This window comes from Equus quagga, chromosome 17 (genome assembly GCF_021613505.1).
Source record: "Equus quagga isolate Etosha38 chromosome 17, UCLA_HA_Equagga_1.0, whole genome shotgun sequence".
Classification (NCBI taxonomy): Eukaryota; Metazoa; Chordata; class Mammalia; order Perissodactyla; family Equidae; genus Equus; species Equus quagga.
The window spans coordinates 4,448,334-4,473,818 of record NC_060283.1 but is presented as its reverse complement, the minus strand read 5'-3'; the positions used below and the strand labels follow the sequence as shown (position 1 = coordinate 4,473,818).

At 46.1% G+C, this 25,485-nt stretch overlaps 1 protein-coding gene across 1 annotated transcript in view; it reads right to left on the bottom strand.

Annotated features, from left to right (window-relative positions):
- TESMIN (testis expressed metallothionein like protein) overlaps nucleotides 1-25,485 on the bottom strand; it is a 38,045-nt gene that overhangs the window by 3,586 nt on the left and 8,974 nt on the right. Inside the window, exons 4-6 of the mRNA XM_046644098.1 lie at nucleotides 22,752-22,843; nucleotides 3,355-3,457; nucleotides 771-908 (exon numbers count right to left, since the gene is read on the bottom strand). Coding sequence (XP_046500054.1) covers nucleotides 771-908; nucleotides 3,355-3,457; nucleotides 22,752-22,843 — 333 coding nt within the window. The remainder of the gene's footprint in view (nucleotides 1-770; nucleotides 909-3,354; nucleotides 3,458-22,751; nucleotides 22,844-25,485) is intronic.

The following is a 25,485-nucleotide window of genomic DNA, read 5'->3' as shown; positions in this document are numbered from 1 at the left end:
GCCACAGCCGTGGGCACCTCCCTGGACACTGAGGGGTGGGCCTGAGGAGGCTACATGCTCCCAAGGGAGCCCTGGGTTAATTTACTTCCTTCATAAAGTGTAAGTGATATTTGAGGAATTAGTAGGGATTATATGAGTGCCCTTTTAGAAACCATGGAAGGAAGAAAACTAAATTATATTTTTATTTTTAAACTATAGTAAAGTTGTTTCTTTAGGTAATGCTGGTGTATAACATTATGTAAGTTTCAGGTGTACAACATTATAACTCGATCTCTGTATTCACTACAGCGCGCTTACCACCAGAAGTCCTGTTTCCATGCGTCTTACAATTGACCCCCTTTACCCATTTCACCATCCCCGACCCCATTCCCTTCTGTTAACCACCAATCTGTTGTCTGTATCTATGAGTTTATTTTTCTTTTATTTTGTCTGTTTCTTTGTTTAGTTTTTTATAGATTCCACATATGAGTGGAATCATATGGTATTTGTCTTTCTCCATCTAACTTATTTCGCTTAGCATAATATCCTCAAGGTCCATCCATGTTGTCACAAATGACCAGATTTCCTTCTTTTTTGCGGCTAAGTAACATTCCATTGTAGACACACACCATATCTTCTTTATCCATTCATCTGTCACTGGGCGCTTAGGTTGTTTCTGTATCTTGGCTATACAGTAAAGTTTGGTTTTTTTTTAACCACAAAAGCTACTTAGGCCAAAATATTTACCTATTTTTTTAAAAAAAAATAATACTAGGAAATTGATCACTAACCTCATAGCATTCACAGTAATTCTTAAGGCAGCCTGACCTCTTGCAATTACATCCTTTGTTATGGCGAGGCTTAACGTCTCCCAATTTTCCTTTCCCAATTTTTGGTTGGAAAGCTTCTGGATTTCTATCAAGACAAGCCTAAGAGAAAATACATTTTATTATTTAAAAATAAAGTTCAGTGGGAGATATCTCGTTTGCCTGTCCTTTTGATCTAGCTGTTCCTTTAGGAGGAGCCACCATGAGCAGCGCGTCTCCTCACTTGGGAAAGCGTATGGCTTCCTGTTTCATCTCGGTCCATTACTTAAAGGCACGCTGCAGCCACAGCTCCCCAGGCTTGGCTTGTTTGCCGAGTTTGAAAGTCTCACACATTTACTGTCAAATCAACAGATGGTGAAGACAAAGGAAACCACGTGTCCACGTGGGCGCGTCTCCTTCCGGCATTTCTTGTACACGTTTCCTAAGATGGTTGGGCGCGTGGTGCTCTGCTCACAGCTCGCGTTTATAAACAGCTCCCATGTCCCAGGCATCTTTCTACGTGATTTACGTGCCTTCTCTCATTCCACCTCACAGCAGCCTTGTGAAGTGTGTACTGCTGTCCTTTCTCTCTTACAGATGAAGAAACTGACACGCTGAGAGGTTCAATCACAAACGGCCAGTGATGACTCCGACCAAGTCCCCAGGCTCCAGTCCAGCCCAGGGTCACAAGCAGCGGGCCACACCTTTCTCATACAGCACGCACGGCTTTTTATCCTGGTTTGTTCGTTTATTTTAACTTTCTTCCCTATCTGTCTACTCTCTATCAAGACATACAAACGTGCACATGTTTTTATAACAAAGTAATTCAGGGCTCTTGCTGGAAACTCAAGCAGCCTAGAAGTCGCAGTGGCACCCCTGTCCCTCCCTCTCCCCTCCACAGGTCAACACCTGGGACCTGTGCCGTCCCGCGCCAGGGCCACTAGAAATCCCCATCCTCACAGAAGGTCCTCTGGGTGGCACAGAGCCCGGGTGAGGCTGCCTGTCAGCGTGTGCCCCTGTGTCACCCACCCCAGGTCGAGTTAGAGGACATCCAGGCCCCAGAGGCTCCCTCCTGACTCCTCCCATTGACACAGCCCAGTGGGGACCACTCTTCTGACTTCAGCCGCATTAGTGTTGCATGTTCTGGAACTTTCATATAAGTGGAACCACACAGCATGTGCTCTTCTAGGTCTGGCTTCTCTCATTAGCACAGTGTCTGTGAGATTGACCCATGCTGTTGCACAGTGCTGTAGCTCCTCCTTTTTCAGTGATGTGTAGTATTCCACTACATGACACACCTCAACAGACTCAGCCCTTCTACCGTTGGGGTGTTTCCAGTTTGGGGCTGTTGTGAACACAGCTGCCGTGGGCATTCTTGCACGAGCCTGGTAGACATGCGCACTCATTTCTCCTGGCTACATTTTTAGGGATGAAACTGCGGCATCACTGCTCATACAAAGGATCAGCCTTAGTAACTACTGCCCAACAACTTCCCAAAGTGGTGGCACCAATTTCTATTCCTACCAACACTGCATGAGAATTCCAACACTTCTTAAATAAAACTTTTTACTTTTGTGTGTGTGTGTGTGAGGAAGATTCGCCCTGAGGTGACATCTGTGCCAAGCTTCCTCCACTTTGTGTGGGATGCCTCCACGGCACGGCTGATGAATGGAGTAGGTCCGTATTGGGATCCAAACCCACGAACCCCGGGACCATGAAGCGGAGCGCACGGAGCTTTCACCACTTGGCCACAGGGGTGGCCTCCAAAACTCTTTACACTTTTAATTGCAGATGGTGCCCTTTCCCCTAAGGAAAATGCTACTATACTACTGATCTTTAGTGCATCATAATTTTCTTCTGTCCTATGGGTCTGGCCACGTCAAAATTGATAAGGTACTTTCCACTGATTTATCTCTAATTCAAGAGGGGAATTAAATGACTTTAGGAAGAAATCAGAGCAGCCATGGCTCAGTGTGACCGTCTCCAGCCTACAGGTGATGGCCTTCAAGCCCCCTTTGTAAACCAGCGGCCCCAAGCCAGCCCCGAGCAGGCTGCAGGCCCCAAACCCAGCTGTCCTGCCTCCTCTCATGATCTCTTGTGCCTGCAGAAAGGGATGGAGACTGTGGGCTCCTGCATTCAGCCTCGAGCCTGCGGCCTGCGGGGCCACGCGAGGTGCTGTTTGCCCCTCAGGAAAGCCAGTGTAGGACGGAGAGCTTTCGCCCGTATTTTGTACAGCGGGCTAGCCTCGCCTTTCACACGACACTCTAACAGCTCAGGCTTACCTGCTACGTAATATGACCCAAGTTTCTAGTCCGCAGATCAAGGCAGAGTGGACATCTGCATGTTCTCACCTCCCGAGGCTCTGCTGCCCCTCAGAAGCCGTCCCCTACGCATGGAGAAGAAAGCCCTCACCGCAGCCAACGCCCGCGCCTCCAGGATGGAGTCCCAGTCACTGTGCGTCCTCCAGCACCCTGGGTCTTCCCAATATAGAAAGTAGGAACCTCTGGAGACAGTCTTATGCACCTCGTAAGCACTTTTAAAATGCATATATTTAAGGGAAATTTGTTACCTTAATGGCCTTAAACCGCTCAATTTCATGATGTAAATTATTGCAACAATTATTACAGTTGCAGTTGTTGCAAAAGTCCCCGCTGGCAAAGCAGTCACAGTACCTGTGGGGACAAGGAGAGCGCATCAGGGCACAGGCGCGGGGCACATAAAGGAAAACAAACCAAAGCACGAAAAGAGCTGGCCGCACGCTGTGGCCATTAACTTTTATGTCGACGACTGACTCCTTTTTTTAATAAAAACAAGATCACCTGGGAGAATGTCCTCCAGCAACTAACGCAGAAGAAAGAGAAACTAGTTAAAACCACCAGTTTCAGAAAATAGGAGTTGGCAAAGTAAAATAGTTTCCTGGAAAATGCCCACTGATGTCAATTGTCCCCGGCCCCCAAACGCCCACGGCCGCTCTCCCAGGAGAACCATGACATGGTGGGTGGGAACATTCCAGTAATAAAGAGCCATTTTCCAGCTCTCAGCTCACCACTCTCCCAATCCACCCAGCACGACTGCGGGTGAGTTCTCCTCTTGACCAGACCTGACTATGAGTGGAAACTGTGCAACCTGGAGGTCGAGCCTGGCCTAGGCTTTACCTTATTTCATCCCGTGTCACTGTGTGGAGGACAGAGAAATGAGGGATGGGAGAAACACATGTATGACAGGACTGCCATCACGCTCGGTCACAACGCCAGGGTTGTTCGTGAACCTGGGTTCTACGGAACAGTTTTGTTAGTAGAATCCCCTTGAGTGGAGAAGCCACTCCACGGCTTCCATTGGGACTAGAGAAGACCCATGTCTGAGACGAAGATCATGAAAAAGAGCTTCAAACCCAGGTTTTTACCATCAGCTCTGCCACCAGCTCCCCGTGTATTTATCATCCGGCGTCTCGAGCTGTCCAATGGAAGTCATGGCACCAACCCACCAGTCTCACGCGCTGCCAGGGAGGCCTGAGGCCCACGTGGCTGTGCCTGCCGCGGAGCCGGCGAGCTGCCTATAGTGCCGCACGAACAAAGGCAGGGCCTCCGTGTCTGGCAAGCTGGCAGACTAGGTGTCTGTGGAAACCTTCCTGTTGCAGAAGTCCTAAACATGATTCTTTAATATCTACTGTTCTAATTTTTTTAAATAATATTTTTAGGTCCACGTCAAGAGGAGAATAAAGGAGATCATCAGAGGTGGAAAGAACAAGCCATTGTGAAGCCGAGGGGATGGGTTCTGTAGCTGCCCAGTACTGTCCTGGGGCGTCTGCTGGTGCCTAGTGACCTAGGGCTTGGGTCCCAACAGGCTGCTCAGTCAGGAGACAAGACAGCGTCTGGGCTACCAAAGGTGGAAGTTGCATCAGAGACTCTCCCCCCGCCCCAAGCGTGGCTCCCCAAGCGTGGCTCCGTGACAGGCTACCTCCCCTCCATCCACTCTACAGAAGGAACGAGCAGAGATACAGCCCTCTCTGCACCCTGGCTGGAGAGCAAGGGGAAAATGTGAGAGACCCTCCTACGCCTTCCTAACCACGAGGATGGAGAGCAGGGAAAGGAGACAGCGAGAGAAGGTGCGGGGCTGGTAAACAGGGGAGAGCGTTAACTGACAGCAGCCTCGAGAGCACTGAACCCCGAGTCAGCAGGAGAGGGCTCTGAAGACTCAGGCTGCTCTGAAGTGGAGGGAGGGGGATGAGACAAGAACAGCACTGCATGAAATCCCACTTAGAAGGTAGTGAGCCCCCGTGCCAGCAGCTGGTGACTGCCTCTCTGCCACCGCAGCAAGAGACTGAAGCTGCTCCGGGGGTAAAACAGTTGAGGACTGGGGTATCTAACGAACAAAAGGAGGGGAGGTGGTGTTGAGAGCCCCCGGCTTCTTCTGCTCGGCTCCCAGAATCCTAGCAGGAGGCTGGAAAAGCCCTCTCGGAGGAGCTGACCAGCCCAAGGGGAGAGAGAGAAAGAGTCCGACATCGAGCCTTCCCAATAAACAGCTCAGTCACGTCGCCTGCAGTGAAGCCACTGCGGGCCAGCCCCAACCGCTGCACCCCGAGTCCCCAGACAGCTCATGCCCATTCTTCAATGTGAGCAGAGGGACAGCCAAAGATCAGCAGACACTTCAGGAAATCTTCCGATATGAAAGACAGAGGCCTAAAGAAACAGACTACACAGGGAAAAGAAAATTGGGGAGAGAAGGGTGTCCACAGCCTCAGATAGATTAAGAAAAGTTATTGCATCCATGAAACAGGAAAATGATGTTCACTGTTACTGTAACTTTGTAAGCCTTGAATTCTGATAGGTAATTTCCCCCTACTTCTCTAGAAGAGTGGACTATGCTCAACTCCTTGTGAAAGTCTGAACTTTAGACTTATCTCGTCAAGTAAAAATTTTGTTGAGGTTTAAAAAAAAAAAAGAAATGATGTTTAAAAAACACTCAGAGTATAAAAAAGATGCTCTGGAAAATATAAAAGTAATCACAGAGATGAAAGATTTAACAGAAGGAATGAAAACTAGAACAAAACAATAAAAGTAAAAACAACAGGAGAAAGAAAAACGTAGAGGACCAGAGTAGAAGGTCCAACATTTCTGTAATAGAAGTTCCAGAAGGATAGAATTTTAGGAACGAAGGATAGAAAATAATTCAAGAACGTTTCCCTGCCAGGTGCCCAGCAGGGTAGATGAGGAGACCCAAACCAAGACATCTCACTGTCAAGTTTCAGAGCACTTGGAACAAAGAGAAGATTCTCTAAGGTTCCAGAAAGAATAACAGCTTTCATACAAAGGATCGAGAAAAAGAAAAGTGTCAAAATTTCAATAGCAACATCAGAAACTAGAAGAAAATGCAGGAAAACTTTCAAAATTCTGAAGGAAAATTCAACTACTGGAACTTGAAGTTGGAAATCCAACTGTGCAATCCGAAGGGGTTATCTAAGTGTGAGGACAGCCCAAGACACTTTTAGACATGTAAGTTCTGCAAAAAATGATCTTCCGAGCACCGTTTCTCAGGAAGCCACTGGAGGACGTGCTGCACCAAAGAGATGCAGTAAACCGGTGAGGAAGATAACAGGAGCCAGGGGACAAACGGGAGAAAGAAGCAAAGGAAAGCCTTGGCCTGATGGCAGAGGGAGAGTGCAGGGTAAGAGGCGGGCGCAGACCTGGAAACCAGCCCTCCAGAGGGGTCGGGCGGACGGCTCTGGGAAAGCCTTCTTCAAGACGAAACTGACTGAACGCCTACGTGTTTGAGCACGTTGAAAAGACAGTTACACCACCAGAGGAGAGGTTAGGCTCAAATTAGGGTATGTGCATGGAAAACTAAGTGCTAAGCATTAATCCAAGGGAAAAAGTAAAGCACTGCAGGAAAGGACGATGGATGAAGGCTCAGCAGCGAGCAGAGTTTTCAGTCATAAGATACGAACAATACGAAGCGTCTGTGACGTCTGGGGATGGGAGCGTGTGCGTTGGGAGGGGCTTCTGCGTGAGTGGGGAGAGGAGCCACAGCTACACCCGCATCTCCCACGGTACAGAACAAGAGACCGCGCCCAAACGGAAAAGCCGAGAAGCAGCAACACAGCCCTGTTATTTAGATTTACTGAGGCAAATATTAAAAGATTCAGTTGAAAGTTCCTAGAGATCAAAAATAAGGAAGAATGATCAGGGAACCACCACTTTTTGTCACAAGCCTTGTATAATTATTTGGCTCTTTAAACCATATGTTTGTGTAATTTGGATAAAAATAATCAATTAAAAGTGAGAAAGGATAAACTGAAATATAAAGAAATTAGATTCAGGTGCAGCATAAAGAGACAAAGAGATTAAAAATGGAGAAGAGGGGTTAAGAGGAATGGCGGCCGGCTAGAGGGGTTCACGCGTCTGATTAGCAGCACAGCAGCACAGAGAGAACATGGCAGAGGCATGCACGGAGGAGGCTGTCTGTGCCTTTTCCGGAACTGAGGAAGGTTGTGGGTCCCCTGATTTCAGAAACCTAATGAACCCCAAGAAAGATAAATAAGAAAAACCAAAGGCAAAAAGAAATTCTTAAAAGCACCAGAGAGAAAAGACAGATTACCTAGACTGACAGCTGACATCTTGTCAGAAACAGTGGAAAAGAGCACAATAACATCTTCAAAGCACTGAGAGAAAAACTGACAATCCAGGATTTTACACCTGGTCCAACTACGTTTACTCACCAAGGTCCAGGCTAGGGACGTTTCTTTTCTTGCTCTACACACTTTGCTGGGTGGTTTTACTTATTAACTCTTGCCCCTCTGCTTTTTTAAACTTTCTGTTGAAGATCTTTAAATCTGTCTCACCAAACCTGCTCTGTGTCCTGTCCTAAAATCCTGATTTTCGTCTCGCCCGAACATCAGGAAAGGTCACCCCCGTCTGCTGCTCGTCCTTCCTCATCCTTCCTCGTCTCCCACTCCTTCGTTAGCCTACTGCATTCGGATCTTCTTCTCCACCCTACTGGCTCTCAAGGGCAATCAACAACCTCCTGCTCAGAAAACATAAGCGCCCCTTCACTGTGCTTTAGCTCTCGGCCGCTTGTGACACTGTTACGCTCCAGAACCACATTCCCAACGTCCTATCAGACATTTCTATCTCCAGCTCAGCATGTCCGAGCCTTAACTGGCGATCTTCTCCTTCGTCTCACTCTGCTCAAGCTGTGTCCCCTCCCCGCACTAGCGGAGGCATCGTCCACCCACAACATGACCTGAGTCACTGCTGACAGTCACCTTGCTCTCATTCCCCACATCCAAGGGTACTAAGTCCACTGATTCTGGCACAGAACTGTCTTACTTTATTTTATTTTTGATACAAGTAAGTCACATTTGTTGTAGAAATTTTTTAGATATAAATAAGCAAAAAGAAAAAAATTACAGGGGCTGGCCCCGTGGCCGAGTGGTTAAGTTCGCGCGCTCCGCTGCAGGCGGCCCAGTGTTTCGTTGGTTCGAATCCTGGGCGCGGACATGGCACTGCTCATCAGACCACGCTGAGGCAGCGTCCCACATGCCACAACTAGAGGAACCCACAACGAAGAATACACAACTATGTACCGGGGGGCTTTGGGGAGAATAAAGGAAAAAATAAAATCTTTAAAAAAAAAAAAAAAAAAAAAAAAAAAATTACAATCACGCAGAATCCCACTCCCTAGAGAGGATCATTTGATGAATATATTTCAGACTTTTTCTGTAAAACCATACATATTGAAATAAATACACGTTGTTTGACTACATTTATATACAAACAAAAACAAGATCATATTCTATACACTGTTCCAGTGTGCTTTTATTATTTATCAATATCATGTAAACAGATTTATACACCATTTTAACAACTGCATAGTAGCCCATTCTATAGCAGAATCATAATTTAAGAATTCCTCTTATATGAACACTTGGATTGCTTTGTACATTTTGGAATTGGAAACAATACTGCACCAGTATTGTTACTGACCTCCGTTCTGTTCTTAGAATCCTGTACCCTCCCCCTCTTGCCACAGGGCCTTTGCACCTGCTGTTTCCTCTGCCTATAACACTATTAGCCACCCACTTTCAATCCATCCCCCCCCCGATTAACTCCTCATCCAAATGCCCTCCTCAGGGAAGCCTTCCCTGGCTGTCACACTTGGTCAAAACTCTTCCCGCTTCTTACTGCTCTTTTGCCACATTTTCCACATTTCCACTCTGACCTTTATGTACGTGGCTATTTTATTAATATCCATCCCCTCCATTACACTGTGAGTACCAAGAGGGCAGGGACCATAACTATCTTGTTCATCTCTGTCTTCCCCATTCCTGAAATCACAGGCATTCAAAATACTTCTGGAATGAAAGAATAAATAAGCGAAAAAATGTTCCAATGCCTATGTTTGAAATCTCTCTTAGATCTGTGTTTTTTCCTTGCTACCACCCTGCCTTAGCTCAGGGCGTCCTCATCTCTTGTCTACACTGCTGTGATGGCCTCCTAACCAATCTCACTTTCAACTTCCTCCACTTTGCCATCAGTGCTAATTTCCTAAAACATGTATCAGGCAAAAAGAAGCAAAGAAAAAGCAGTAATCCAAAAATATGAAATCAAGTGGTATTGTGCATTCCTGGCGGGAATATAAATGGTGCAGCCAGTGTGGAAAACAGTATGGCGTCTCCTGACAAAGCTGAGCCTAGAATTACCATGTAATCCAGCAGTTCCACGTCTAGGCATATACCCAGAAGAACTGAACGCAGGGACGCAAATAGATGCCTGTACACCATTGGACTCTCATTCAGCCTGAAAAGCGAGTGAAGCACTGACACACGCTGTGGCCTGGATGAACCTTGAAAACATTACACCGAGTGAAAGATGCCAGACACAAAAGGGAAAATATTCTATGATGCCACGTGTATGAGGTGCCTAGAATAGGCAACTTCAGAGGCAAAAAGTAGAATAGAGGTTACCAGGGGTCCAGGAGAGGGAGCAATGGGGAGTTTACTTAATGGGTACAGAGTTTCTATTTGGGATAATGAAAAAGTTCTGGAAATGGATAATGGTGATGGTTACACAACACTGTGAATGCAATTAATGCTGCTAAAAATGGTTGAATTGCGAAATTTTATGTTATGCATGTTTTACCACAATAAAAAAAAAAGCAAGATGCAGAGCAGTATGTATGAAATGCTGCCATCTAACTGAAAAAAAAAAACTTAAATTTTAAAACTTCAAAAGAAAATAAGGTTACAAATAAGTCCACATATGTCAATAATGAGATAAAGAATGTAAATGGACTAAAGAAGCCTATTAAAAGCTGTGGATTATTAGACTTGCTTTTCCAAAATTCAGCTCTATTTAGATTACAGGAGCCACCCAGACAAAATTACAAAATTACACCACAGAAAGTGTGAAAATAAAGGGATGTTATGAAGCTTAACTTGCTAATACTAACCAAAGAAAACACAGTGTAGCAATATCAGTATCAGATACAAAAGGATTTAAGGCAAAAAGCAACAGGATACACAGGTATATTTAACAGTTGATGGAAAAACTGACCAAAAAGATATAACAATCATGAATTTGTATGCCCTTCACTATAGACTCAAAATATATAAACCAAAATGGAATTATAAGGAAAAAATAGACAAAGTCACAATTAGAGTGAGAGGTCTTAACACATTTTTATCAAAAACTGATAAATCAATAAAATTTAATAAGCATTTAGCAGATTTAAACCAAAAAATTAACAAATTTGAGCTAATGCAAAGTAAATGCATCCAACAAAGAATATACATTTTTAAAGTTAATATAGAATATATTAAAGATTGATCAAACATTAAATCATAAAGGAAATCTTCATTAATTTCAAAGCATTGATATATAGACCACATTATCTGATCACAGTGTAATTAACAATTAACAACAAAAATGTAGTTTAAAAGATGAATATATACATACATACACATATATGCATACATACATACATATCTGGATACTCCAAGATGTACATCTAAATAATTCACGAGGTGAAGAGAACATTACAATGAAAATTAGAAAATATTTCGAGTGAGGGACAATGAAAGTACCTCAGATTAACTTGTAGGATGTGTAAAGCAGTACATGGGGTAATTGATAGCTTTAAGTGCATTTCCTAAAAAATAAAAAAAGACTGAAAATAAATAAGCATTTAACACAAAAAGCTAGCAAAACAAGAGAGTAAAAGAATAAAAGGATGAGGGAGAAAATAGTAAAGAGAAAAATTAATGTACTTCTGAAATAGGAACTAGAAATACAAGCAAGAAAATCAATAAAACCAAAAGCTGGTGCCCTAAAAATATGGACAAAATAGACAAACCTCTTATGAGACTGACTGAGAAAGAGAAAAGGTACAAATAAACAATAGTAGAAATTAAAATCAGGAAATTAGAAAATTTAAAAGGCTATAACTACAGATACAGAGATAATAGTTAAATAGTACATGAATACATGAATAGATGTATAAATCTGAAAATTTAGAGAAATCAACAATTTTCCAGAAAAATATAAAGTATCAAAACAGACTCAAGAAGAAATACAAACTTAGAGAAAGCAATAACTACTAGAGAAAGTGAGTACCCCATTCCCTTTCCCCACTCTAACCCCCAAAGGCACCAGGCCCAGACGGTTTTACAGGCAAAGTTTAATCAAACTTCAAAGAACACATAAATCCTACCTCACTCAGACATTTCAGAGGCTAGAGAAAAAGAGAAGAGGGTGGGGTGAGGGTGAGGAAGCCTGATAATGCATTTTATTAGGCAATACAAAACACTGATTTTTATACCAAAACCAAATAAAGAAAATATGAGAAAGGAAAATTACAGATCTATCTCATTCATGAAAAAGATGCAAAAATCCTCAGCAAAACAGTCGGAAACTAAGTCTTGCAGTGCACACAGAAGATAAAATCAGCATATCATGACCACATTGGGTTCAATCCCTGGCCGACAAGAGCAGATTAACATTAGAAATTTTATTCTAAGGGATCACACTGTAAGATTAAAAGAGCAAAGCAATCTGACCATTTCAATAAATGCAGAAGAAAGCCTTTGATAAAATTCACCACTCAGTTATAATAAGCACCAAAAAAGAAAAGCTCTTAGGAAACAAGGAACAGAAGGAAACCCCCTTAACCTGACGTGGGCATGCGGCAGAGATGCAGGCTGTCAGCAGCCTCCACTCTCCCGTCACTCTACAGTGTCAGCAATTTTAGGTGAGCCTATGCTTGACTGCACTCAAGACATTTCCCAGCTTCCTACCTGGCGAGGTCTGACCACGTGACTAGGTCTGCCCAATGGAGCGTGAGTGGAAGTGATAATGGCAATTGCTGGTTATGCCTTGACAGGTAAGGAGAGTGCCTCCACCCCGCCCTTTTCTCCTCCTCAGTGGCTGGAATGAGTGTGAGGGTAGGAGCCAGAGCAGCCTTCTTAGCCCACAGAATGGAAGCACTCCACTGAGGATGGCAGAGCAACTGAAAAAGGGGGCTGAGACACTCATTCTGACAAGCTGCCATGTGAGCCCTGAAATGGCTGTAGTTTAGAGTCTTTGTTATGGTATCTAAGTACACTGTCTACCTAGTACGGAGTATCTATCAAAACCTACAGCAAATAGCTTATTTAGGGCAGAGCAAGGGAATTTTAGAAGCATTTCTATTAAAATCAGCAGCAAGCCAACAACACCCAGTACTAGCACTTCCACTCACTCCACAGTAGAGGTCCTAGCTAAGACAGTAAGGCAAGGAAAGGAAAAGACTATAAAGATGGGAAAGCTATCACGGTCCTTATTTGCAGACAAGACGATTATTTAAATACGAAAGTGAAGGAAATCCACAGACAAATCATTACAACTAAGAGGTGGGATCCATGCATGGAGCAGGATCGAGAATCCAGAACCCAACCTTGCATGCACACCAAGGCTTGACAGCTGACAGGAGATGCACTGCAGATTACCAGGGACTATATTAGTGGTTTGCAATACATGGTGCTGGACAATTAATTGCACATATGGAAAAAAATGAAATGAGATCGCTGCCTAATGCCATTCACCAAAATCAATTCCAGGTGCATGAAGTCATCAAGGGGGAAAAGCAAACCTTTAAAACTTTTAGAAGAAACTCTAACAGCACAACTATTCAACCTTGGGATATGAGCGGATTTCTTGAAAAGAAAAGGCACTAATAATAAAGACAAGTGATAATTTTGACTGCATTAAATTAAAGCCTCCGTTCAAGAGTCACTGCTCACTTTGAGCCGTGTCACACTGGACCTCATTGGGCTCTAGAGATACAGCCATAAATAAGACGTAGTCCTCATGTCCTCATCTTATGAGACTTACCGTCGTGCAAACGTGCCCTTTTTCTCAGGGTTGAGTGTCGACTGGGTTGAAAACCCATGTGTTGGGTCAAGATATACACCTTGGCCCCTCAGCAAACTCCCACTCCCTTCTTCCCACTTACGTGGACATTCCCTTCTATGCAAAATTGCTTTCCCCGCCTAAGAGGCCAGGTTGGTCACAGCATCAGAGGTAGCAGCAAGAAGAGAGCTGGAGAAGCACAGTCCTCGCTGGTCTCAGGCTCCCCCACTTGGCGGGCTTGGTCAAGAGAGACTTAAGGTTCCAAGCCCTCAACGGCAGAAAATTGGACTGCCTCCAGGTTGATGAATGAATGTCCATGGCGGCCGCTCAGAGTCTGCCGAGTCCTGTGAGCTCATGCTTTGTTATCACCGCCACGCGCAGTCCATGTATTCTTGCACTAGGTATTTGCATTGTGCCCCTTCTTCAGTCTACTGTCCTGTGATTGCCCAGGACACCACATCCGCAGGCATCACTTGAGGTTTGGCAGCCCCTCTTTTGTCTGTGAAACACCAAAGGAGCATCACTCTATTAAAGATGTTGTTCTCAAGGTATAGGTTATTTTGGTGCTGGCAGGCTGGCGACATTCCAACACATTTTGGGTAATCCTACTCTGCCACTTAACGAGAAGGTGAGAATATTGCCCAAGAAAATACCTGCGATGCCCTGTGGTATGCTCACTTCCCACAGGCACACTGTCTCCTCAAATTTTAGAGTCTTAGTGTTTGAAAAGACCTAAGATGACATCTATTCTAAACTCATTCTTAATTCATTGGCCATCCTGAAAAATCCCCTGCTATAAAACACTTTAAAAGTTGAATTAAATACATCAACAGACGAATGGATAAAGAAGATGTGGTACATATATACAATGCAATACTACTCAGCTGCAAAACAGAACAAAATCATTCCGTTTGCAATAACATGGATGGACCTTGAGGGAATTATGTTAAGTGAAATAAGCCAGCTAGAGAAGGATAATCTGTGTATGACTCCACTCATATGAGCAATTTGAAATTATGGACTAAGAACAGTTTAGTGGCTACCAGGGGAAAGGTGGGGTGGGGGGTGGGCACAAAGGGTGAAGTGGTGCACCTACAACACGACTGACAAACATTAATGCACAACTGAAATTTCACAAGATTGTAACCTATCATTAACTCAATAAAAAAAAGTTGAATTAAATATTTAAAACCTTTTTAGATGCACATTTGAGCTGGTAAAAAATTAAGGAAACACTGCAGAGGCCAAAAAATAAAAGGCAAGCAAAAATTCAGAGGGCAAGCTAAAGGCAAAGGCTGCCACTGCCCTAAGGCCTCTGCTGATCCCAAGAACGAAAGACTTTGGTTTGAACTGCTATGCAGAGGAAGAAGGGGGGACAACGACAATTAGAATAGTATCGGCAAATGCCTGCAAGAACGTTTGTCATACGCCAGTCGTTGCTCTAGTGCTTTCCATAAATTAACCCGAATCCCAGGGTGCGCTCAAGGCAGGGGGGCAGCTCCAGGTCTACACACAAAGCCAGAACAGTGGGGGGTCAACACCCAATGAAAGAGTGCACTAGGACAAAGTGCCCTGCAAAAGAAAGGGCTAGAACACGCGTCCATCTGGGCGTTGGCTTGGGAGGATGGGCCTCACTTGGGTTTGAGACCTGAATCCATACTGATCGTGTGGCCTAAAACAAAAATTTTAAGTTGTCCAGATTGGAAATGCCACGAAGCCCCAAGCAGACTCAAACACAAACTTTCTCTGAAGGGACGGACCCTCAAGGCACTCCCACTTACGAGGGTCCAGTGACTCTAATTCACAATAAAGAGACCACACAGAACACCGGAAGCAACAAGCCATGATGAGAGAAAAGCAAGAGAAGAAGCCAACACCAGAACCAGACAGGAAAGACGTTAACTATCACGATTATAAGCTGTAGAACGTAAATTAAGTACTTAATATTTTAAAATATAAAAGAAGGAATCAAAAGTATGAGTGAGGAACAAGAGACTACAAAATATGACCATCCAGACTTGACCTGCTAGTCCACAGAATTTTGCTTAATTATAATCAATTAAACTGGTTAATCAGAGACAAAAGGCCACTGGAAAACCAGTATTGAAGACTGCTCAATCTATGATTAAAATTTGATTCAGATTTGATAAGGGTAAAAAAAGGTGAACAACATAACTGCTCCCAACAAATTCCACCCAATAGCTCAGCATAAATTGAATCGGAATGGAGGATGTTTAAAAAACTGAGTTTGAATTTGTTTAAAGTAATATGTGAAAGGGCTAATTAAAACTGTTCTGAAAAGAACTATAATCATAATATAAAACCAATTCCTCCTCTCCACGTGCTCCTGACGAGGCAGAGACGTCTCCGCCTCGCTGCGGAGGGCTCCTTCTCGCTCTAGGTGATTACCGGCCAAATGTCCAGAATCTAACACTTCTGCTGCCGCCTATATCACAAGATCTGTTATAAAAGTGAGTTTCACAGTCAATGCTTTAATAAACCAATTGTGAGGCAAATCCACGTTTAAAGCGTATAAAAATGATTAAGAAAGGCATATGCCTTTGTTAATATGGAAAGGCAGACGAACTACTTTAAAAATCTTAAAATCATTTTTTAACAATCAACAAATTTTTCAATAAAATAATCACAAAACATTTCTCTACCTTTTTATTAAGTTTCAATCAACATCATTTTAATTATACAGATTAACTATCATTTAAAATTAATTCCTAACTTTTTGTGGCTAATGGAACAATGACAAAAGGTTGAAGCATATTACTCAAAGTTTCCAGGGTAACCAGGAGAGGAGCCGAAGAGGACGGCTCTGGCTCTACGCCGAGGAGGAAGGTGCAGGGAGGAGCGCCAACCCTGGAACCCGTCTACCACAGCAAGGAGGCAGTGCAGTCTTTACAGACGGGGAGTCAGCCCGGAGAGCCTGAAAACAGACGCTGGGAGGACAGTAGCTTCTAGGGAGGAGCCCAGAGAAGGGGGACAGGTGGGGCAGGGTACTCTGACTTTCCATCACAACCTAGCTCTAGTCATCGTTTTTACCCGTGTATGTATCACTTTGATTTTTAAAAAATACAATAATGTGTTTTTCTCTTTATTAGTGGCCAACTAGTAGTAATCCCTCTTTACCTTTATCCAGTAGCAACTCCCAATAAAGTAGGACAAATGAACCCTAAAAAAATTAAATTCCATTGCCTTGAGAACACAACATAGTTGTGGGGAGTAAAAAGGTAAAGAAAACGAAAACTATTACTGGTGAGTATGCCAAACTCACTAGCGAGGCAAGCAGTAGTGAACCCACTCCTTACACTTGCTCCCGTGCCAAAGGTTTCCAACCCAAGTGCCTGTGGCACACAAGCAGAGACAGGGTGGTATTGCCACCAGCACAAGTTCCGGGTCAGAATACCACGTGTTAACTTCTAGTGGAACTAACCTCCCTTGCAGCGGCCATAACGTTCCTCTCCTCTAATCCAGCGCCTCGCTTCTCAGTGTGGGGCTACGGAGGAGGCCGAGTCACCGGGCAGTGGGCGCATGTGGAGCGCGGAGTCAGAGGCGCAGTCACTGGGCGGGCAGTCTCCTGCACACAGTGCTGCTCTGGAGGAGGCCGTGCCACATGCCCCGGAGACTGTGCCTCTTCCCCAGACAGCACGGGACACACTCTGAACCTCCTCTCCTTCGTTCCAGCGCTGACCAAGCCCCTCGTGACGGTCAATTCTTTCTGTAGAGCGTCAGTCACTGACTAACCTGGAAACCTGCTCCTAGGCAAGAAGTTACTTCTGCGGCCTTCCACCGTGAAGCAGTCAATAAGTTAACCTCGTCTTGGAGACTCACTTTATTTCCGAGGCCTTAGGCGTCACTCCACTTTGTCCCCAGTGACCGTCTATACCTGGCTCTAGGCTTCCCGGGTTAGTTGGCCTCCCCAGGCCTCCAGCCCAGACTGCAGTGAGCGGCCCCTGTCCACGGGAGCCCACTCCCCTCCTGGCTCTGTCCACTCTAGACACTACCACTGTGTCCTCCACCGCATCGCAAGTTTCCATCTGGGCAGGCCACTCTGCTCGACAGTGTCACACGGTCCAGGCTTTTCCCTCTCTTCTCCTTCCTCCTCACCCCGAGCTGCACTTTTAGAGCTCCTGATCAGTTTCTCATGGCGTGTCCAGTGTTCAGAGAGGTCTATGACTCGCGTGCACAGACTAAACCAATGACAGCTCAAATATTTACATACAGTCGACCCGAGCTTTCAGCTGTAACTTAAAACAAATCAATTTGTCTTTTCAGTTTTGTCTGTGAACAAGTTTCACGGACTTCCGGATTTTTACCCGCTTCTGCCCCCCGACATCACTGTCCCATCAATGGAGCCCTCAGTGACATCAGCAGGAGCTCTGCAATGGAAAAATCCCGTGGAGACTGTGGTTACGGTTGTCAGACATTGAAACGAGGACACGTTCTCCCCTTCCAACATGTCACTTAGAGCTGGGTGGGCACGCGGGGCAGAAAGCGAGCAGCCCGTAGCAGGAGCCTAGAGCAGGGCAGACAACACAAATAAGAGAGGCTACCTTTGGTGGAGTGGGAGAGGAAGGTCAAGTTCACAGTGCTGTCAGGCATGGCATCAGGTCCACGTCCTATTCCAGCCGTATGTCCACCCTGGCCCGCCAATCTGCTTGACAGTCTGCCCTACCACCCCGCTGACCGAGCCTCCCAGGGGAGAATTTGTCTGAGAAAGTTCAATATAGATTAAACCCATTCATCAAACTTTTAAAGATTAGGAAGTGGAAATGTTACAGTTAATGCTCAACAAGGATGCCGTGTTTAGCACTTGTCTGAGGGGCTAGAGAATGTAAACGGAAACCCAAGAAAATGACACCACTTGAGGCACAGGCGGCGTCCTTTACGAAGTTAGCTGGTCAAGATTGTACCAGACATGAAGCAGGTTTACGCCGAGAGAGGGGCTGCTCGTCGCTCTGCTTCAGACGAGCCTTCGGGCAGCTGTTGAGTCTTAACTGTAGCATGTGCACTGCTAGCCATTCAGGTTTGTCTGGAGGCTGCTCCACTTACTGACTTCTAAACAACCTTATTTCTACTTAAGAACGAAGGATTTGTGATTACTTACAATTTCAGACACTGGGATTTGGTACAGTTACATGGCTTTTTAGACTTTGTGTCCCATGAACTAAGAGTTACTCTACAAAGATTAAAAAAGAAAATGTATTCAGATTGTTACTCTTAAAAAGAGACTTAGCTAAGCATCTGGTGCTCTCGCACACATACTGAGACTCTCACCACCAGACAGGCCTAGGCATTATTCACAGGTGCCTGGCCATGAAGCGGGAGCGGCAGGCACATTCGCGGGGAGGGAGCCAGCCTGCTCAGCTCCAGCCTGCGTGCCCAGAGATGCAGCCGGGATGCCGAGCAGGACCCTCTTGCTGGCCCCTTCCCAGGGTCCCCTCCCTGGATCTGTTTAAACCTGTATTGTGCTTGGCCCCCCACGCCAAATAGCTCTTTTCATTTTTATGTTCTGTATCTTCTGAAATTTGAACACTAGCAGAAAGTAGGACTCAGAGAACAATAGACAGACCATCGTTTGTACTGTGGTAGCAGTGTCAGAGCTGGCCGCACTGTGAGGACCAAGAACAGGATCAAAGTGTGTTCAAGTGGACCATGGGACATTGGGGACCTCCCTCCTAACTGTTCCTTTAAGGATTCGCCCAGAATCCATCTTCAAGGGCATCAGAGCAGGAGAGACAAAAGTGTCCCGGATGCTGTTAAACATGATGGGGAACTGTGGGTTAAAAACTCAGGAAAATTTCCCAAGCGTTGCTCAGGAATACTGCTCACTGAGGAACTCAGAATACTAGTGATGTAAGAAGTTTAACAGATTTTGGTAAAGAGGAGGGGCATGTGTCAAAACACGATTGTGCTAAGGGCTCTGCCTGGGGTGTGTGTGGCCGTCTCATTCGGCGACGTGCCCCTTGAGACAGTGTGCAGGCTTCCTGTCTGCCAGCCCGGCTGCTTCCGGGCAGGGACACATCCTGGTCTGGGGTTCCTGCAGGAACTCGAAGAGTACTTGGCACACACTTAATGCTTGCCGACAGTCTCCTGTCGCCACTGAGCACAGCAGCTACTCCACACCACCTGCTCTCTGGTTTAACTAAGACAAATACCCTGGAGAGCGTGTGCTGGGCAAACGCTGCACGCTCCGCTCAGTCAGTCCTAAATCCCCGCTCAGCCCGCCCTCCTCTCTGCTCTGGTGTGGCCTCCACCTGCTCTGACATGCTCGCCCCAAGGGTTCTCCACCGCTATCCTTGCTATCTATGCCTCTGGTTAGTGACGCCTCTCCCCCATCTGAAACAGCGCATAGCACCTGACTGACGGACAAGCTGCCAACTGTAACTTCTTCCAGAGATGTCCCCATTTTGAAGATCACGTCCCCACACTATGCCACTGAATGCTATATTCATTTCTTACTCATCGAGTTTACTTTTCCCCTTATAGAAGGGGAGTTGCAGCTTTCTGTCCCCGTGGGTGCCCAGAGGTGGCAGCTCTGGCTGTCCCAGCCCATGGCCTGTCCATTCTGGATCAGACATGGGCTATGAGAGGAGGGGTGTGGATACCACGTCACTGCTCCGGCCTCAGCCACTTCAGTCCTGCCCCTGCAATGGGCCCAGGGTGGCCTGGCACGGCCTGTCCAGAGGAATGAAAACTCTTTCCTTTAAAAACAGGGTGGGGACACATGGGGACATTCCAGTGGTGACCTGCCGTAATTGTGGAAGGAGAGAGTATAGTTCAATGAGTATCTACGGTGTCAGGAAGATGCCAACAGGCATTTACTAAGGGATCATCATGTGGCCAGCTCTGTGATAAGGGCTTCAGGGGACATCAAAAAAATACATTGTTTAAATTTACAGTGCCTGTGCTGAAGGAATCCACCAAATAATTCGGGACATGAGATACATACAATTGAAACGTTAGAGAACAGAAGATGCTATATAAGCAACTGTCAAGCTGTTTGATACTGACTGTAAATGGTATCAAATTCAGAGATGGAAGAAGTTAAAACAAAATACTTTTGAAGGAGGTAGAGCTTGACATTGACTTTCAAGATGGCGAGGGTTTTTATTCTCGGTCAGTTGAAATGACAGCATGAGCAAAGATATCACATTAGTGCTGAGCACAGAGTGTGGAGGGGACAGCAGGGGACAAGTTGATTGTAATGGAAAGTGGGAAAAAACGTCCACGGCTCTAATGGTATTTAACCACCCTCTAAGCCAATCTGAAAATTAGAGGGCGAGAAGAGAGCTGGGCAACTCTGCCTCGGAAAAGCATTATAGATAAACTGGTCCACAGTGAGATATGACCTCAGCTTTAAGGAAAAATTTCCAGAGCAGCAGACTCTTGAATATTCTATGTTATAACATTCATTATGTTACCAAAACAATAGCACAAACAACGTATCAGAATTCACGTTTATACCTGATTGATAATCAGATTACTAACGCTATACGGAGTGACAAGACATGAGTTTTTATTAAAGGGTTTTATTAATATGATAAGCTAGTTAATAAGTTAGCCAGGCCCTCATTCAACTCTAAAGAATAATGACTGGAAGAAATCACCCCCACGGGCAGCTGGCCATCAGGCCCAAGCTGACCCACCTCTGTGTCAGCTACGAGTTAGCTTAGCAACGTTTGAGCCCTATTGTGCTGACGGTTTCCTTTCCGACGTCTTCAGACCTAGCTTGACCTTGTGAACTGTGGAAGTCAAAAAGAGGCTAGGAAGTGTCTGAGAGGTGAAGAGATCCAGCAGATTAGTCACAACTGGGAACTCAAACAGAATGAAACAGCCGGCGACCAGCTTTCTGGCCACTCCTTCCCACAATAACAGACTGGTGGAGACGCCCGCACCTCAGTACTGCGGATGGTGCCACAACAACCATCAGGGCTGACTCAAGGGAATGACAGCACATCAAGTAATCATTTGCCGCAAAAATATACAAGCACAAAGCACACGTTGTTCCTGGCACATCATTTATAACAGAAAAATATTTTATGACCTGCACGGTTACTTCAAAATAAAGAAATATGTGACCACTTGAGAAAACCTAGCAGAGACTGGGGGTGGGAGGGGAGGAGGAGGGAAAAGGAAGAAACAGATGGCAATGAAACCCCTCGCTACACTCCTCCGTGAAAACGCACATCAGCTGACCACAGAGAAACCTCAGATGGCACCACAGCTGCGAGAAGGAACACTAGAAACAAAGGAGAAGCACCAAGCTCCCTCCCTTGAGCGCTCTGCTAAGGCACACGGTGGTGCGCCACTGTCGGCCAGATGCTTCCCGGTCACAGGAAAGATAAAGTAACTGTCTTCAGGATCATAATGTCTCAGGTCACACTGTGTACCCGAAGCTGCAATGCTACCAGCAGAATCTAGAAGCTGCTTACATCGTTTTCGTTTTGTCCAGAAACATTAAAGGCCACGATGATAGGATCGATTACAGTAATAGCAACCGTATCCTTACCAATCCATCACGCCAAGAGAGTGAAGCATGGAGAACGGCTCTGTGCTCTCTTACTCCGTGAAATCAGTGTGGAGTCATCAGGTGGCGTGGCACAGTGTTAGAACCAGCCAGAAGACCAGCTGCTGAAACCGAAGCAGCGAATCCCATGAGCGGCCGGCCCCTCCAGGGACCATGCGGCGGGGAAAGCGCTGCTTGAATGTATGTCTCCGAACTCCACCGAGTGGTCCACACTGCCTTCCACACTGCCCCCAAACAACCTGCTCACACTTACCAAAGCCACAGTGAAGATGCGCTGGGCGGCAGACCATGGCAAGAGCCTAGAAGGCACTGAGGCCACAGTGTGCACTTCGTAAACTGCTTGACCTGACTTCTTCCGGGACCTGGGACGGACGACTGCATTAGGTTTTGTGCCCAAAACTCTTGGAGGCAGGAATACATTGATCTCCATAACCAACTAAAGGGCTCAACGAACGGAAGGGCTACCAGTCCGCTGTTAATACTTGAATGTCAACTCCACAAAGAGTTTCAACCAGCTTTGTTAGTTTAATTAGTTACAATTATAGAATGACTTTAAAATGGCAAGACGAGGTCCCAGAGAAGTGCAGTTCACGTCCACCTGGAGACGGTGTGCCGTGGCACCTGCCATAGGGCGTGAGCGGACCTAGCAGGGAAGGCAGCGGGCAGAGGCAGCCCACGCAGGCACACGCACACCACCACCGATGTTAACTGACTGCCATGCCATTACTTACGCTGATGACAGCAAAAAAGAAATAGAACAGCTCAGTTTAAGCCAACGTGAAACCAAGACAGAGCTAGGAATGGCTCGAGCCTCTGAAATGCTGACACAGCACAGCGGACAGAGCGGAAGCTTACAGACCAGCCCGTAAGGGACAACAAACCAGACATGCGCAGTCACACTGCTTAATGTAAAACATAATATTTTTAAAAGGCATGAAGCTTGCAGGTAAAGCTAATTTTATAACTTAGAAGAAAATCACAAATGTACCCAAGAGCCTCTTAAACTCTTAAAGTAAGTGACAATTAATTGCTTTTAATCCTTACCCAGCCAACGTTATTTTTGGTGGTCCTGGAAGAGCTGATCCAGAGGGCAAAGCAGACCCATTGGCTATGGTTGGCAAAACTCCATTGTCAAGCTGTATAAAGTCAAAGACAAGCATATTTGGAATCAGGACATGTTTTAAAAGTCCCATCCCATCAGCCCCTAGCCACAGATAAAAATGATTCTTTTTCTTCTAGAGGTTCACATCACAATCCCTGTACAATGACATCTGGGCCTCGTTACCAGACGATTCCACTAACACTGAGCAGGCTCCAGGCAAGGCTTTTCAGCAGTAGTTGGGGGAGCCTAGCCATGACATGCCCCGGGGGTGAGAACGGTGTGGACTAGATGCCGCGACCGTGTGGACAAAGAGGGAAATAAATGGGTGACAGATGCAGGGCCAGGCCACCAACAACCTGGCCAGCAATATGCACAGCTGTCAGGTGGCTATCCAGGGACATTGTAATGGACATCTTTTTCATTTTTATGAACTACAAATACTGAAATGAATTACAAATTTCTGTAAACTAAAAACGTTAATTATCATTATATTCTTAGTATAACATAAGAGATCTTGCTATCTGAAGCCTGATTGGCAAACATTACTTTGTCATCTGTTCACGAAAGTATTTTGTAGTCAATTTGAACAAATTCAGAAGCAAATTCGTGATCTCTGCATTATCCACGTCCTCTGCTTTCTCACTTATTTTTCTTTACATTGCTCATTAGCAGGGCTCACAGAGGGCATTCACGGGGAAAGGAAAGGGTAGCAAAATCACCACAGATCTGATTTTCCTCTTATCAGAAGCTTGAAGACATCAAATGTATTGGATAAATTTTGGTTTTGAGATTATTTGCATACATCAGAGTTAAACATCCTAGCCTTGTCCCTTCCGCCCCTGAAAACTTGAAATTTAAAAATAAGCTTTGTTTAAGAGATATAGTCTTGGGAAAACAACATTTTATTCATCCTGTTCATTTTCTCTCTCCTGCCTCTTTTTAAATGGTGTGTAATCACTGTCTGTTGTGCCTCGAAGACTGAGAACCACCCAGGGTCCACGTCCCTCCTCACAAATGCTGCTGAGTTCCCCGGGGAGTGTGACCCCCAGGACCCCGCTCTCTCGATCCGGCCAGGAGCCGGGGCTTGCTCTCCTCTCACCCAGTTTACAGGAGGGAAGTGTTGACAAGTCGCTGCAACTGTGTTTCTGTCACAGCCACCCAGACACCTAATCGTTAGGCTGACATCTCCAAGTGGCAGCGCGCAGAGTTCTGCATTCATTTGGAGAAAGGGTTTTGCAGTTCTCGGGGTTGAGGCAATTCTTTGCATAAACCAGGTACAATTTCTCTTTTTCCCTTTGCTTATTTAGCCCCAAAGTAAAGCAGAGAAAAGGAAATGTCTTTTGAGTACTACGTAGGAGAAAACCTAGGGCGACGTTATACTGGGATCCATGACTTTCCTCAGCCATGTCTGGCCACCTAGGAGTGAAGAAAGTGACTCTAAGACGGTGCTGCTCAGCCCATCACCGGGAGATCTCACTGAAATGCAGGTCCCGCCTCAGCGAGTCCGGGGGGGCCTGAGACCCTGCATTTCTCACAGGCTCCCGGGTGATGCCCATGCTCCTAGTCCATGCACCCCACTTTGAGGAGCGAGGCTCTAAAGAATATGCAGAACTGGGGGTTGGCAAGGGAGCAAAGGGTTCTAGGGGCGCAGCAAAGGCATTACTAACATAACTGCCCCGAGGCCCACTGGGTAAGAAGTCAGGGGGAGCCAAAATGGGGACAAGAACAAACACAGCCAAGGAAAGATGGGGAGAAGGTGGAAAGAAAGGAGGCTGTGGTCCAAAGGGGCATTTCTAGTGCAAGATCTTCGAGGTGGAAGAGCGAGTCCAGTGTGTGCCTTTCTGACTGGGGCTCAAAGAGAGAAGAAAGGAAAGCCCGCGGCGAGGAGGAGGCCGGGAGGAAAGAGGCTCACACGCAGTCTCAGCAGAGACTCCACATCGGGCGCCGCCAGCATCAGGCCTGGGACTGCATCACCTCCCGCCCTGATTCATACTCTCTCCCCTCCTGGCTAATGCATCATTTGAGAAACATTTATTTACTCTCTCGGCAAATATTGACACCCACCGCCTCAGAGATCGCCTCTGGTCTCGCGGCTAAACACCATCTATACGCTGGTGACTCCCTCCCTCCAGTCCAGACCCTCCTTGCCCTGAACTCCAGACTCACACACCTGCTCCCACACGACAGCGCCCTTGAATGCCTAGCAGACATCTCAAATTTAATATTCCACACGGAACTCCTGGTCCCCTCCCAAAACCTGCACTGTCTCATCTCTTGATGGACGCTCCATCTTTCCATTTGCTCAGACTGAAACCCTCGGGGCCCTCCTTGACTCCACTCTTTCTCTTACATTCCACACCCAGCCCCCGCTGGCTCAGGCTTCCAAGTGTCCCGACAAGCTGTTTCTCGCCACCTCCACTCCACCGCCGGCCTGAGCCCCATCATCTCACCCAGGTTACTGCAACAGCAGGCTCGCCCACTCTCGCCTTGCCCCTCCTTCGCGCCAGCCCCCTTTCAGGCAGAGCGAAAGCCACAGCCCTTCCCCTCCTTTGACTGCCTCCCTCCTACTTCTTGCTCACTCCACCCCAGCTCCGCTGGCCTGCTCAGTGCCTCCCAGCAGATGTGACTATGTGCTGTGCTGCCCCCGTCTGGAATGTTCTTCCATGTGATATTCAC